General features: G+C 41.8%; 1 protein-coding gene across 2 annotated transcripts in view; it reads right to left on the bottom strand.

Annotated features, from left to right (window-relative positions):
• Positions 1–15,129, bottom strand: part of slc6a9 (solute carrier family 6 member 9) — a 77,549-nt gene that overhangs the window by 6,500 nt on the left and 55,920 nt on the right. For both annotated transcript variants that reach the window (XM_008109507.3, XM_008109506.3), the window contains 6 exons: positions 5,872–6,028; positions 5,008–5,139; positions 3,905–4,160; positions 1,905–2,037; positions 576–710; positions 295–398 (listed from right to left, as the gene is read on the bottom strand). In XM_008109507.3, the coding sequence (XP_008107714.1) occupies positions 295–398; positions 576–710; positions 1,905–2,037; positions 3,905–4,160; positions 5,008–5,139; positions 5,872–6,028 (917 nt within the window). The remainder of the gene's footprint in view (positions 1–294; positions 399–575; positions 711–1,904; positions 2,038–3,904; positions 4,161–5,007; positions 5,140–5,871; positions 6,029–15,129) is intronic.

The following is a 15,129-nucleotide window of genomic DNA, read 5'->3' as shown; positions in this document are numbered from 1 at the left end:
CAGAACCCCTCCCCAATTATTTGTATCTGTTTTAAATGTTCCAAATATGTTTTTGAGGATCTCATCATTTGTATCTGCTTTAAATGCTCCAAATATATTTTTGAGCATCTGAAACCTGGAAACAGGAAGAATCCCCTATAATTGCCTTTAAAAGTTTCTGGGAGAGATGATACAATGTGACTTCTGGTCATCAAAATAGTTCCAATTCCTTCCCTGTAGATATATGCTAGAGACCAGAACTATTCTCTCCCAACAAATTCTCTTTTTTCTTGCTCTTTCTCTAATTATTCTTACCTGTAGCAGTTGTTATGGAACTTGTTGTATGATGCCATGGTGATAAGCCCACCCCAGGCACAGCCCAACGAATAGAAGATCTGGGAGGCTGCATCTCCCCATACCTAGCAAAGAAAAAAGATGAGGAAAGGGGTTAACCTGCACACCAATTTCCTTCCCAGTTTACATCACACTCAAACTCCTTAAAGGGAGATACATGGTAAGGTAGTGGCTCTCTGACCACAGGGATTGATGGGTCTGGGGCAATACATCCAATGTGCTAAAGAATTCCACACAAGTACCTTTGCATTGAGGATTTTGTCCCACTGTGGTGTCAGGTAGTACATGATACCAGTGACGGCTCCTTCAAGGGTTATTCCCCGCACAAATAAGATTGTCAGCACCACGTACGGGAAGGTGGCCGTGAAATACACAACCTGGGTGGATAGAGAGAAAAGATGGATATAGCTCAAGAAAAAACACCACCTCCAGATATCTTGATGTTATCACTGTGTCATCTTGGAACATAATTCCTGTGTCCCTCGTCCTTTTAAAGGAAGTTCTCCACTCTTGCTGTCATTGTTTGTGTGTTAGTGCCACAAGTTTGATAGGCATTATAATTTTCTGATTGTATCATAAAGCTATGTGTCATCTCTCTAATAATGGTCAGTTTCTAAGTGGCACGTAGCCTTCTGAGTCCTTCCATTCACAGGTCTTAGGAGAGTAGTCATGACATAAATATTCCTGCAGATAGGAGATGACCTAGGCCAAGAGTAGGAAGGAAGCACAGGATCGCTGCATGTGACTAAATAGGCCTCCATGGAGATAGTAAGGGGTTTAGAAGCTTGAAGTGATATAAAAACTGGAATCCTGGCAGAACACAGAATAATATTTCCACATGCACAACTACCCTATAGCTAGTAATTACTGATACAAACTACCACCACACTTAATGAATGTTCTTTTATCAGTAGAGAGCTCTATGGAGGAATGGAGTAGCATCTGGCTGTGACTCCATAACCAGACGCAAAACAATGACATCATCTACTGAAAGGACTCAGCAGATGAGGTAATCATTTTGCGTATGGCTAGCCAGATGCTTCTCCTTCAGGTACAGAATGGCTGTGGAGAGACACTGCGCCAAGATAATAGTAAATCTTGAGGAGGAAGGCATTTGTTTGTTAAGGAAGGAAAGGAATAAAGCCACTGTGGTGACCAAAACAAGGCCTATGCATGTGTAAATTTATGTCTGATTATGTTACTAACACCAGCCAATGTTTGCAGGAGATCCATTATTTGATCCAGGTGAAGCTGTTACATTGTCATAAGTATAAATAATCCCAAGATTCTTATTAGGCTGCTAAGGAAAGGGCAATCTGCCTACAGCTATCTGAGGTTGGAAAAATATTTTTTTCCAATGGCACCTTTCAGTTTCCAAGTCATTGGTCACACTAGCAAGGGAGTTCTTACGAGTTCTCGTCCCAAAACGTTACATTTCTAGCCTTTGGGACAAATGCAAGGGAAGGAACTAGAAAATAAACTCCTAAGCTCCCAGTTCTTATTTCCAAGACTCAAAGGCCTCTAGACACAACAGTGTACACAGATAGACAGTGGGAAGGAATTTGACTTACTTTCCCTGAGGACTTGACACCTTTGAAGAGGCAAAGGAAGACGACGATCCAGGAGACACCCAAACAGCCCAGCAAAGGAAGTCGGACCTCGCCTAGATTCCCAATGTCATCAGACAGCTTCAATACATACCGCCTGGGAGGGAAGACAAGACAATGAACTTAAATTCAAAACTGTCTCACGGTGACTTCAAGAGAGTATGCACCACAAGAACTTGCATCTACTCTTCCAAACCAGCCAACACCTCGAAATCATATGACTGAAAACATTGCCTCTAACAACACCCAGATGTCAGCCTAGTTTTATATGTTGTTGCAATATCATTTTGCTTTTAACTGTGTTCGTATGTTTGTACGAATAACTAAGAAAGCAAACAAATACCATAAGTCATTAAGTACTGTATGTATACGTCGACTTCATGTACAAGTTGGGGGCAGGTTTTGGGATCAAAATTATGTATTTTGATAAGACCCGTGGATAAATTAAGAGCCATCCCACAGAGTGGGGAAAGCACAAGCACTATCCCAACAAGCCAAATTCCACTGCAGCCATTTTCCTACCTAGACATTTAAAAAGACCAGAAGTGGTGCCATTACCAGAGAGAGTGCACTTCTTTTAGGTTCTTCCAGAATGGACTAAGCTCTCACCTTTCCCCAGTCTACTCAGAAATTATTCTCAGAAATTATTTTGATCAGAGTTAAAATACAGTATTTACACTGCCACATGGATAAGCTCATCCAGTTTTCTGGGGGGTTGATTTTTTTGACTAAAATTTATAGACCTATATATTACTACCAATCAGCTTTAAGGGCTTATTTAGAAACAGCTTTAACTGCAATTTTACAGAAAAATTGAATATTAGCATCATTGCCGTCATCGTCACCACCACCACAATAATCTTTATATTATGTGTTTTCCCCAAAACCCACAATTTAAGGTGGTTGAAAACAGAGCACATCAAATTTCTATGGAGAAGTTAATTTACAATTCTCCTTTGGCATTCAGAAATATATCAGAATTTGACTACTTGAATCAACCATAAAATGAATATAAACCTCACAATTCAAGAGGCAAAATACATTTATTTGAAATGCAGGGGTACCCAAAGGGAGGTACCTCCAAATGTTGCAGGATTGCCATTTCTATCTTCCCTGGTCAGCACAGCATCTAGAATTCCATCATTCTGGAAGGGTGCAAGTTGCCCATCTAAATTTTAGGATAAACTTTTAATTTTGCTCAGCATCTTCCTCCTAGAATCCAGCAATGAAGAGCTTTCCTGCCTGCCTCCTTTCTAGAGATCCCGGTTTCCTACTTCTATGGTTCTGCAGAGTGCTATGATGGGTTGCTCTAAATCTATCTGAATATAGTCAGTGCTCAGAGGACAAATCAGCAGAAAATGCTAGAGCTAGAAAAAGATCAGTGTATGAATTCTGGGAAGCTGCTGCCAGTCAAACGTGCCAATACCAGGAGAGTTGGTCTCACTATGTGCTTACATACTTTTGACCATATTGCTAAGGCATGGATAGGAATCATGGAGCCTCCCATGTAGTCCTGGGCTTGATATCCCAGCAGCTCTCACTAGTGTGACCTCTGGTGAAGAATGCTGGCTGTTGAAACCCAACTAGTTCTGGAGGGCTGCATAATTTCCAGCCTTGTTCTAGATGCTCTCTCCTCTTTCATAACTTATCAAGGCTCTTCCTGCATACATGCTAATGACTCCTGGCATTTTTGGGCCAGTTAAATCCAAAGTAGCTGCTGCTGATCCCCATTTAGGACAGTGCATTTCCAATATGCAACATACTTCTGAAACACCATCTAAATCAGAAGATGATGACCTCAGGAACTGAGTACTAGATTAATATTCATAGTTTAGATCAGGGTCAAATTTTTCACTTGCCATATTTGGAGAGTTCATGTGTTATAAGGTACATAGGCTTTCCCTTTCCATAGAAAAGCTACTACCCTTTTCACCCCATACCCAATTTAACCCCTCCATCATCACCTCCAATATTCCTCACTGGGGCTAGTGCGCTTGAGTGTCTGGTTGAATATTTGTGTGAAGTTGACTGGTGAAGCAGTTGAGCCATTGGTAACGTCCAACACTCCGGTGCAATCAGCGGTGTTCCAGGGATTATTGCAATATGTCCAGGGCAGCACCCGTGTCATTGATGAGAAGAAATAATAGAAGGCGATGCAGATCACAACATTGTAATAGATTCCAATGTAGGTGGACACCACCATCATACCGTACCCAATACCTGGAGGGAAATCAAAGTTTGGAAATGAGTGAGAAAAGAGAGAAGTCGAAGATGCTCAGCTGTAGGAATTTGCAGCCACATAGGAATATATGAAGTGTGCAGGTACAGCAGGCATGGGCAAACGTTGGCCCTCCAGATGTTTTGGACTTCAACTCCCACAATTCCTAATGTGCCGAAGTTTGCCCATGTCTTAGGTACAGTACAGGGTTGTATAAACTTACAGTTATAAAGTATGGGAACTCAACCCATCACATGCATATTATAAGAAACACTTGTTGCTTTGGCTTGTAGTATATCTGGACAGGAAGAGGAAGACCTAGTTATAGCATATACTGTAGCATCAAACATTCTTATCTATTCCTCTCACATTTTATGTTCCTTGGTTAATTATAACAGAAGCCAAATCACCTATGGAGAAGCAGAAGATCGACATAGTACATCCTTATTAGACCACCTATGTGGTCTAATAAGTGTATGTGACTAGAGAGAATAACCTTAACAAAAAGGCTGTAATACATTTTATTACATGTTCTGCTTTTCACTTTTGAATGCACTTGTGTGCAGAGGAATGCAAGAATCCTTTTGCTCAAAATATTAATTACCTGTTCACGTTTTTAAAACTGGTAATTACTTTTTCCAAAGTATGAATCAACTGCCGAGTGGTGAATCAACATGAAAGTCCTCACTAGAGTCTTCTACTGAGGACTAACTGTTCCCACGCTGACCCTCACCCTGTTGTCTCCTTCTCTGTTTAACAGCAGGATTAACACTTCTGCAATTCATATGGGGAACAGAAGAGACAGGTGGTGAATCTAATTCTGGAAATGAGCTGATTGCTACTTCTCACCTTTGAACATGGGGCTAATCCTCCAGACACCGAGGCAGCCTTGGCTGGCAAACTGTCCAAATGAAAGTTCCATGAAGAAAAGGGGAATCCCACAAAAGACCAGCATGATGAAATAGGGGAACATGAAAGCACCTGGAGACAGGAAAAAAGCATGTGATGAGCCTTCGAAAGGGACCATAGCTTATCGGTAGAGCATAGGTTTATACACCTGGGTACAATCCCTGGCATCTCCAGTTAAAAAGGATCACTGTAGGAGGTAATAACTTGGTAATCAAATGGTATCAAGTGAGTATGGTTAGTATGCACATGATCAAAGAATCATGAAACAATTAAAAAATGGAGGATTACTCCCTGAGTTTTGTATTCTGGCTATGAAGTCAAGTTCTGCAACTCGGGAAAAGGAATGTCAGTTTTTTTCCTGCAGAGGGAGCTCTATACTCACTGGACGCCAATGAATTCACCTCTAAAACTAGTAGGGGTGCCTTCCTTGTGAGGATGACACAAGGTACTAAGTTCAAACTCAGGACTCTCCGAATGAGGCATCAGTATCAAACTGTGGCGGAGGCTACAATTCAGCATTGGCTGGGGGAATTACTGAGTGTCTCCCTTGTTATAAGGCTTTGGAAAAGCTCTTTGTTGAAGTACGACCTCCACAATCCCCTAGCTATTAAGAGGATTCGTGGAATTTTGGATGAAAATGTAACTTTCCAAGCTCTTCCCACTGCTTCGAATACACTAGCATAAGACCATGGCAGGATCAATACTACCCCACATAGAAATCACAATAGGGCCCTTTTAAGGATTGCTGCACCCACATGCCTATCCTGCCTTCGTCAATCAAATAAGTACATTATCAATACTGACCTCCTCCATTGCGATAGCAGAGGTAAGGGAAACGCCACACATTGCCAAGTCCGACAGCATAACCGACACTGGTGAGAATAAACTCGATCTGGTTGCCCCAGTTGCCACGTTTGAGGTTCTCATCTCGCTTCCCTGTCTCACCAGGCACAGCACCATTCTGCCACGAGAGGAAGAATCAGTTACCATACGTTATACTAAACATTCTGCATTAGGCCAGGGGGTGTGTGCTCAGTTCTCCTGTTCTTTTTTATTGTTGATCCTAGAACACCTTCTCAAGGCTGAATGAATAACCCAAGGGAAAAAAGAGGGGGCTTAAAAGGCAACAGACAGATGCCAAAACATGAGGTTATCATGCACATAGGGGCCACGGCAACTTGGGGGCATGTGCTCTCGTTGCTTTAAGTCTTCCTCCAGCTTATGGCTGGAGAAGCATAGAGTTTGACTATGCTACCAAGGATGGCCTGCCCAGATGAATAGCCCTGGGTCAGGCTGCAGGGAAGCTGGCAGCTGCAACACATACAAATCAGGCATAAGTGGAGTCAGCACAAAGGAGCCTCTATCCCTGCTGTTCCGACCGACCTGTAGATGGAGCACAAGGGGCCCCAAACCAGGCAGACAAGCCGGTGGATCCCTCTGCTCACCCACAGTGCTGCAGCTGAGCCTATCCACACATCAGGAAAACTTTGTTAAATCAGACCAAACCACAGGCAAAACTGGTTTACTGTTTCTGATAGTGGGCAGCCAGATAACTTTGAAAAGTCAAGTGGCAAGGAACAGGTGATGACAGTCCTATTTGTTCATCACTCCTTGCCAAGTATGTATATAGGTATATGGTCTTGGTTCACTTCTTTCATTACTTAACAAATGGTTTCCCATGTTGGAGGTTGCATTCAAGTTGGGGCCTGGAACACATTAGAATGGAACAGTAAAATCAATTGTTAAATTTGTCTCTGGGAATTTGTCTCCATTTTTGGGGCCCACCCAGGGAAAAGGTGGAATGTTGATACAAATAAAGTTAAAATAAAGTCATCCTCATATCCTATGGCACTACATTACACAGATCACGCCCATCAAAAGAAAGGGAGACAGTAATGTCTACCCAGTATAATGTCTACCTACTTCCCTCATTTCCACATATCTGTAAAAACAAAATAGCAAACAAAGGACCAAACTAGATGCATATAGAGGGCCCTTGGTATCCATTGGGGGTTAGTTCCACACACACATACCCCGCATGATACCAAAAATCCATGGATGCTCAAATCCCATTATATATAATGCTAAAATGAAACAGTGTCTCATATCTAAAATGAGAAAACTAAGGTTTTCTTTTCGGTTATTTTGTGGAGTGTTTTCAAACCGTGGATGGTGGAATCCATGGATGCACAATCTGTGAACATGCAAGGCTGATTATACATTTAAGAAAAGTCAATAGCAGTTATAGAGGGACAAGAGAGGGGAAGGGTAGAATTGAACCCAACTCTAGTATGATCTCAATGAAAACCTTTCTGCAGAAGTTCTCATATGTAGGAAGATTTCTACTGATAGTTGTACAATACAGTAAATGCTTCTCCTCCTTTACAGAATCACTTTGCACTATGCTAAACCTCCTCAATGACATTATTCTCTATTAGCAACCTTCTTGTGTTTTTCCATTCTTTTTCTTTGCACAGAAATTTTGTTAAGGAAAAGCAGAATAGCAGCACAATATCTTTACAATGATAATGCTATAAGAAACGCTATGTGTCAAAGAACCCAAGGAAGGCTAAAGCTTCACAGGAGGTCTTTTGCAGTGATAATAACAAGTCGTAGCCAGTAGAGGGAGCCTTTATCCTCATTAGGGGCATACAAAACCGAATTCCAAGGCATAGCTGTGTTAACTCTGGAATACAGTATCAGTATGCAAAGGGAAATAGAGTTTAAGACTAGAAATCTTATGCTACCAACTTTGTCCTCTAAATTAATCTCTAAAGTACTACAAGATCCCTTTGCATAATAAACTGAAGTCTAAATGGGCTAATTTGGGTATACATAGAAAGTTTTGTCAACCAAATGGCAGTAAGTAATCTTAGGCTACAATTCTTCAGCTCTCCTTTTAAACCAATTAACTATTATTCCAAGATCTAAACAGACATACGCAAATGTTTCCACTTTTTCTATTTTATAGGAAATTGCGGGGGGGGGGGGGGGGGGGAGGAGGACAGAGATGTAGAAACCACTCTGAATTATTTCTGGAACAATACTAGTTCTGAGCAGAACTGGTCATGTTGGGTAATAATAATAATCTTTATTTGTATTCTGTCCTATCTCCCCGAAAAGACTTGGGGCAGCTCACAACATAAATGAACACAATAAGCAATATATGCAAAATAAATAACTACTTAAAACACTTTTAAAACACAGTGGTTCCACTAGATTAAATATGCTAAATAAAAGCCAGAGTGCATCCATAAACAAAGACCTTGTCCACATTAAAGGGATATTACTAATCATTTTCAATAATTTTCAAATGCCTATTTGAATAACCAAGTTGTTAAGTTTTTTAGATGCCACAGTTCAAAGAAATAACTTTTCCAGGCTCTGGTTCTGAACCTGGCTGGAATGACTAAGCTCTGCATGGAAGTCTGTACAGCAAATAGGGTAGGATGCTGACCTCAAGCCTGAACACTGTTCTAAGGAGCAAAACAAAAAAGGTGCCTTTGTCCACCCAGCGCCATCCTGGCACCACCAGTTCCCTGCATAGCCTGACAACAGCCTCAGCAGCAGCAGCAACAACAATAGCTCCGTTCAGATAAAAGAGAGAGGAGATACTTTTCAACAGCATGGCTTGCCTGTTTCACACAGAGCCGACGGTGAATGTCTGGTCCTGCAGTGGAGCAATCATTTCCTAGCAGCTATTGCTTCCACTTTACACCCTTCCCCACCCCAGAAGTCACCCTACTCTGTCTGCGTAATGCTTCTGAGGATTGAACATCCAATGCCTTCTTTTAAAAAGACTCAAATGTTTATGTTAAGATGTTAGCCTGTTCCAAGGGGTGCAAAATCAGAAACTGATGTTAAAGAGAGCTATCAGAAACTTGTGGCACAAGGCTCATTTTTTTCTCTTAAATAAATACGTTGGAAGGACAAATCTACAGCTATCTGCTCCCTTTGTTAGTTTGATCCCTACACAAGTGAGGATAGAAGGCAGCCACAGAATTTTACTTTCTGGAAAAAACTATGACACACAAAGAAGCATTAGGCTTTATTCAGTAACTACTAGAGAATGAAGTGTGTCTATTCTTTGGTTATGAAGATGGCTTGTCAGTCCTTTGGATATTAAAAACACATATGGAGGGCCCCAGGTTGGGGAAGGATAGCCTAACAAAACAGAATACTTCCCATAGTTTCAAACCCTCCAATTGTCCCAATTTTGCAGGGAGAGTCTCAATTAATCCTTGTCAATGCACTTATTCAGCTGTTTTTCATGTTCCAGTTTTTTCCTTCCCCTAATTTTTTTCTTTGTGCTCAACTTACTTCAGTTGCTACAAACTGAGTTCAAAGTGTATAAGTAGCATAGTTTTCACTCAGTTAATTTAGTCAGAAGGAGAAGAGAGGATGGAGGCAGAATCTTCCCTATCCTTGATCGTCCCGGTACTTCCTACGAACCCCACTTAGAGTCCTGCACTAGTCACCCTCCGCATATTATGCTGTACTTGAGGCCAGGTTTTAAAGTAATTGCTGTTTTTATGTGTTTTATGATGTTGTATATTTATTTTGTGTATATTGTTTTAATACATGCACTGTTTTTAACCTATGTTATATGTCGGGCTCGTCCCCATGTGAGCCGCCCAGAGTCCCTTCGGGGAGATTGTGGCGGGATACAAGAATAAAGTTATTATAATATTATTATTATTCCCTTCCCAGTAGGCTTAAACAAAAGCAAATTGTTGCAACCTTTCCCAGATTATGTGCTCTTCTTTTTCATATTTGACACGTTGATCACACTCTGATGTTGTTTGGCCACATATGTCCCAATTTTCAACTGTGAAATGTTGATATATATGTAGTTTCCAAAGGGACCTAAATACTCTAAAGACACAAGAGCCTGTTTGGTCCTGGAAGCTAAACATGGCCAATGAATACTAGGTGCAGTAGGTTATGTTACAGAGAAAGGAACAGGCAAAACCACTTTTCTTGCCTAAGAAAACTGTATAAGCCTCATAGGCTCACCATAAGTCAACAGGATAAATGAAGGCACATGCACAGGCAGTTTGTTTGTCGCATCAAGTCAATGATGCCGACAGTTGTTGCAGTGCTGAGTATTTATATGTCGTTCCCTTTTTTGAGGACAGAGATCCGCTAGAACTTCATTATCAGAAGCCAGAAAAGTGGATATTGTATAGATAAGTTTCTGCCTTCTGCCCAGTTGATGGTCCAGTGGGCATTGTCTCAGATCTTTGCAGACTGCTTTGGGATACAGCAAGCTGCCTAATATGAAATCAGATCATTTGTGTATCTATACCAGTATTGTCAATTGCCATGAGTGGCTCTTCATGTGGAATTCTTTCCTAAGCCCACATGGAGATCACTGGCATTCTTTGATGGTTGCTTCTCCAAGCATACCTTACTTTCAAAGTCATTTGAGAACAGGTATATTCATGGTGATATATCATACCACCATATATGGACCACTGAAGCAGGCACATCTGGCCAAAATCCTGTTGGTTAATTCCAAATAAAATAGCCTTGCTGAATGTAAGTCAACATTAATTCAGTGGGCCAACTTTAGTTAGAATTGACAAATGGGTTTAGATCCTTGATTTACTAAGGGCCCTTCCAGAAGGGATACTTTTCCTGAAACAAGGATAAAAGCACCCGGGAACCCTTGTTGTTTCCTGATTACATTCCTGATCATCACAGACTTCTAAATATTTTTTGAACTCACATGGGACTATACTGGATAAATTTACAGTTATGACTATGAACCTATGAGTTATTTTGAAAAACATTCAAACATGAACATAATGTTTGTTATATCTCTGTAAAACATTCCTAAATGAGATTGTTTTGTTTCCCATGTTCTTTATTGATAAATAATATTTTATACTGTATATATTATTCTATCTTGAATTGTCACCTTGAAACCATGGTTGGCAACTTGTGTCTCTTCAGACGTCTTCAGACTGTTATTCTCATCCTTCTTCATAACTGATTTTACTTAAGACCCCATCTACATTGCCATACAATAAAGTTTCATAATGCACTTTAACTGCATTGAACTGCATTATCTGGCAGTGTAAATGGGGTCTGAGGCTGATGGAAGAAGCAGTCCAATCGTATCTTTATAGCCTCCAACATTTCACTGATTAAAGTTGGGATACAAGTGGTCAAGCAATATCACAGTGTGGTCAAGGTGGCAAAAGTTATTATAAATGAGGAAGAACAAGATGGAGAGGATCCAACACCATATGTTTGTCAGAACCTACTGGGAAGGGCAAGATTCTATCCTCTCCTGCTGAGTGCTTATGGTGTAAACACTTTGATATCACTTTGCAGCCATTGAAGTAAGCTGATGACAAAATGTGAAAGTTGGAGAACGAGAGAGAAAGTAGAACATTTTAAAGGTAACTGAAAATGTTAAAAAATAGATGATTAATCGGAACTGTCTCTACCAAATCAGAACCATTGGAGAACACACACCTAGAGTTTCTGAAATCAGATGAAATTGGTTGCATCCTAGGTGGCATAGACAGTGAGATCCATCACATCACAGATGCTCAGGGGATGAATAAGATGCTGAAGGAAGACCTAAAGACCATGTCTCAGGACCCTTTACTCCTTTCCTGGTGCACACAGCACATGCCTCGTGCACACACATAAGCATGCATGCATGCACGTGGCCTCCTGCTGAGCGCTAACAAGCACCGTAAGCGCTCAGCAAATGGAAGCCGTCATTTCAGTTCTATGTCCTGCCACTTGGGTGGGAGGGGGTTTGGCAGCCAGCAAGTTGTGCACCTAACCGTGTCATTCAATTAGAGGCAGCAGCCGTTCTGGCACAGAGCTGCCAAGGAGCCATCTGCTGCGCTAATGGGGGGGGGGGGGGGTGATGAGCAGGGGGCAAGAGAGCCACGGAGCCACGCCTGCTTACAAGTGACCCATATGGTGACCTCATCACCGGAAGCCCAAGGGAGATATTGCAATGTATTTGGAACACTGGCGGGGAGAAAGAACTGCGGGTTGAAGGAAATTTCCAGGGTCATCACCACTCCAGGACATGCTACTCCTGCTCTTTGACCCCTGATTTCCCAGTTTGCTTCCCAAGGTAATCACCACTGATGAGATGGCAATAAAGAACATCTAGGAAATATCCAAAAAATTAAGGGAATCATAATACAATGGTGGAGGGTAACAACTAGAATGTTGGCTGTACTACCTGTGCAATTCTGGGAGTTATGGTCCAAAAAGGCCTTTTCCCCAGCTCTGTTAATTACAACACAGTATGATTAACACATTTTTATTCTCTCCCCCTCCTTTGACTATATTGTCAAAATTATGGAAAAAAAGATCAACGGAACCCTGTCCCCCAAATAACTGGCATTCCAATCAGCATCTAGCACCCCAGCTTTGGGGGTGTAAGTGTGCAGGTGGCACCCATCAACCGACTTTCAGCACCCTGGGTTATGTTAGACAATAATGGTATTAGGTTATTTGGTTCCACATTTGAAGCAACTTGTTCTTGGTAGTTTTTTTGTAGGAAATGTTTGTGTTTTACGGAAAGAGAATACGGGCTCTATTATTAGATCACCTCGAGTTTGACAGGACCTTAAGAACATTTTGTGCTTCTCCACCACTTTTGAACTATGAAATGGAACATGAGCAGAACCTCCTAAATGCTCCAAATAGAAGGGGAGGTCGCACATATGCACACACATACCATGTACTTTTTGTGTTTTATTTCAGACATGGAATGGAATATGCACTATATGCATAAGATACAGAAATATGCCCTGGAACAAGTCAACTGAAGTTTAAATTTATGAAAAAAGTAGGTACAACAGAAGGAACTGGTGATAACATTCAGATTCTACCATTAATAAGTACAGTGTTTCCATGTGCAATATTGTAGTTGCCATTGCATAATAGTCACACACTCCCATCACTTGCCTGGGCAGCCTCATCCACCCAATAATGCCATTCAGTTTTGCCTAGAGTCACTGGGGTAGCTCAAAGTTCTCTTGGTGATTTATTTTGTAGTTCCCAAGGTTACACGAGTATAAGTACTTGTACTAATGATGTGCAAAGAGGTATTTAGTACCTCCTTCTGCAAAAGTAGGTGGACAGCACCAGGTACAACTTCTCTACACTGCATAAATAGGAGTATAGTGTCTAGATCCAGGGAAGTCGTGCTACCCCTCTATTTTGCCTTGGTCAGACCACACCTGGAAGGAATACTGTGTCCAATTCTGGGCACCATAATTAAAGGGAGATGTTGACAAGCTAGAAAGTGTCCAGAGGAGGGCGACTAAAATGATAAAGGGTCTGGAGAACAAGCTCTATGAAGAGCGGCTTAAGTCCCCTCGGGTGAGAAGGGCGGGGTATATGTAATAATCACACTTTTTTTGCTTTTTTGGCCTGAAAAAGGGGTGTGTGACTATTATGTGGTGGGGAAAAAATCCAGCCACGGGGCTTCACTTGCCCGGCAGCTCAGTGAAATACCGTAGCTGGAAAGGTGGTGCCTACACACTAGTCTCCTTGAAGCAAGCTTGACTCTGCTACGAGCCTGGCTTCCCTCTGCTGCCAGCCTCACTCGCCCATGCACCTGCCCCCTTTGCAGTGACTCAAGTACCATTATACACAATGACATAGTAAAATGTTATTTCTTATAGAAAACAACAAAATCTAGATTTGCATTTTGGATTAAAAAAAATATTTTCAAGATGGGAATAGCTGAATCTGTGGATACTGACTCCATGGATATGGAAGGCCAACTGTAAGATACTGTTCATGATTAACACACCGGTCCTTGTCCTGTGCCCACCTGAAAATAGCTTCTTTTCTTTGGCATTGTAGGACGCATATAACAACAGAGAGCAGAGGTTCCTTAGCGCTCCCCCCCCTTGGACCAAGAAGCCATTCACCATGGCACAGCAGGGAATCTGGGACACAGAGAGGAAGCGCTAGTCCCCCCCCTCTCCCTCCCTCGCGGAAGCAGGGAGTCCAGATGCTGTAAATCAAGCAACTAGTGCGTTCCGGCTCCCCTCCCGCAATGTCCCCCATTCCTCCTGCATTGATTGAGTCCCTGCCGGGTGCTTGCGGCCATCCGTGTTCCCTGTACATGAGATGTCAGGACGAGATGTTCAGTTTGCAGCTACGTGTGATCGAGCTGCACGTTCATCTCATGGGGTTGCCAGCCTGGCTAGGAAGCACTTGTGGGCAAGTAGGTAAAAAGCTGGGTAGCCTTCTCCATATAGAGTCGTGTTTTAAGCACAGGCATATTCTGCAAAATGTTTCTAGCACTAGGTCCACCTGCCACTAGGTGAGAGTCAAATGGTCAACTCAGATTATACATTTTTAGGAATGAGCAATGGCAGTGAAGGATTGGAAGACTCAGTTACATGTGTCAAACCACCTATCAAGCATCAGTTAAACCTATCATGTTGATTTTAGGTGAAATGGAGGACACTGTCCAATAGTAATGTTGAAGTAAGGTATACATTCAAGTCCAGTTTGTGAAATAGGCTGGGAGACTGGATGTCTTGGGCAAATTCTGACTGTTTCTGTTGGCTTGGCCATGGAAACTTCAAACCACATCTCTGCACAAAGCACCAGGGCCATTATTTGATATCTCAGTGCAGAAAAAGGATAGCGAGCGTGAGCATGGTACTATTGTTTGATGAAGGACAGAAGCTCCATTACTGGCTTCTTAAAGTAGGCTGCTCATTCTGAGTGGCCTAATCTGACTTGAATTGCAAAACAAGCACTAATGAGGCTTTGCTTCTGTTTAATTAATGCAAGCTTGGCTCACTCTGCCCACGTGGTAAACTGTTGGGTAGAAAACTCTAACTGACGGAAGTACCATTTTGTAGCTGGAGTGATACCCATGGAACTAATCTGTGGAGCCTTGCATCTCCCAGTATGCAGTCATTCTTTAGATTTCTAAGACCAGTCCAATTTATGGAAACACAAAGCCAATGTACCTCATTATCTGAATAAAGAAATTAATCAGGGAGTCACTCCTCACTGCTATAGTTGATTGTAGGAAAACAAGTTCAATAC

Source organism: Anolis carolinensis, chromosome 4 (genome assembly GCF_035594765.1).
Source record: "Anolis carolinensis isolate JA03-04 chromosome 4, rAnoCar3.1.pri, whole genome shotgun sequence".
Lineage (NCBI taxonomy): Eukaryota > Metazoa > Chordata > Lepidosauria > Squamata > Dactyloidae > Anolis > Anolis carolinensis.
The sequence above is the reverse complement of the archived record's forward strand: the minus strand, read 5'-3'. Positions and strand labels throughout refer to the sequence as shown.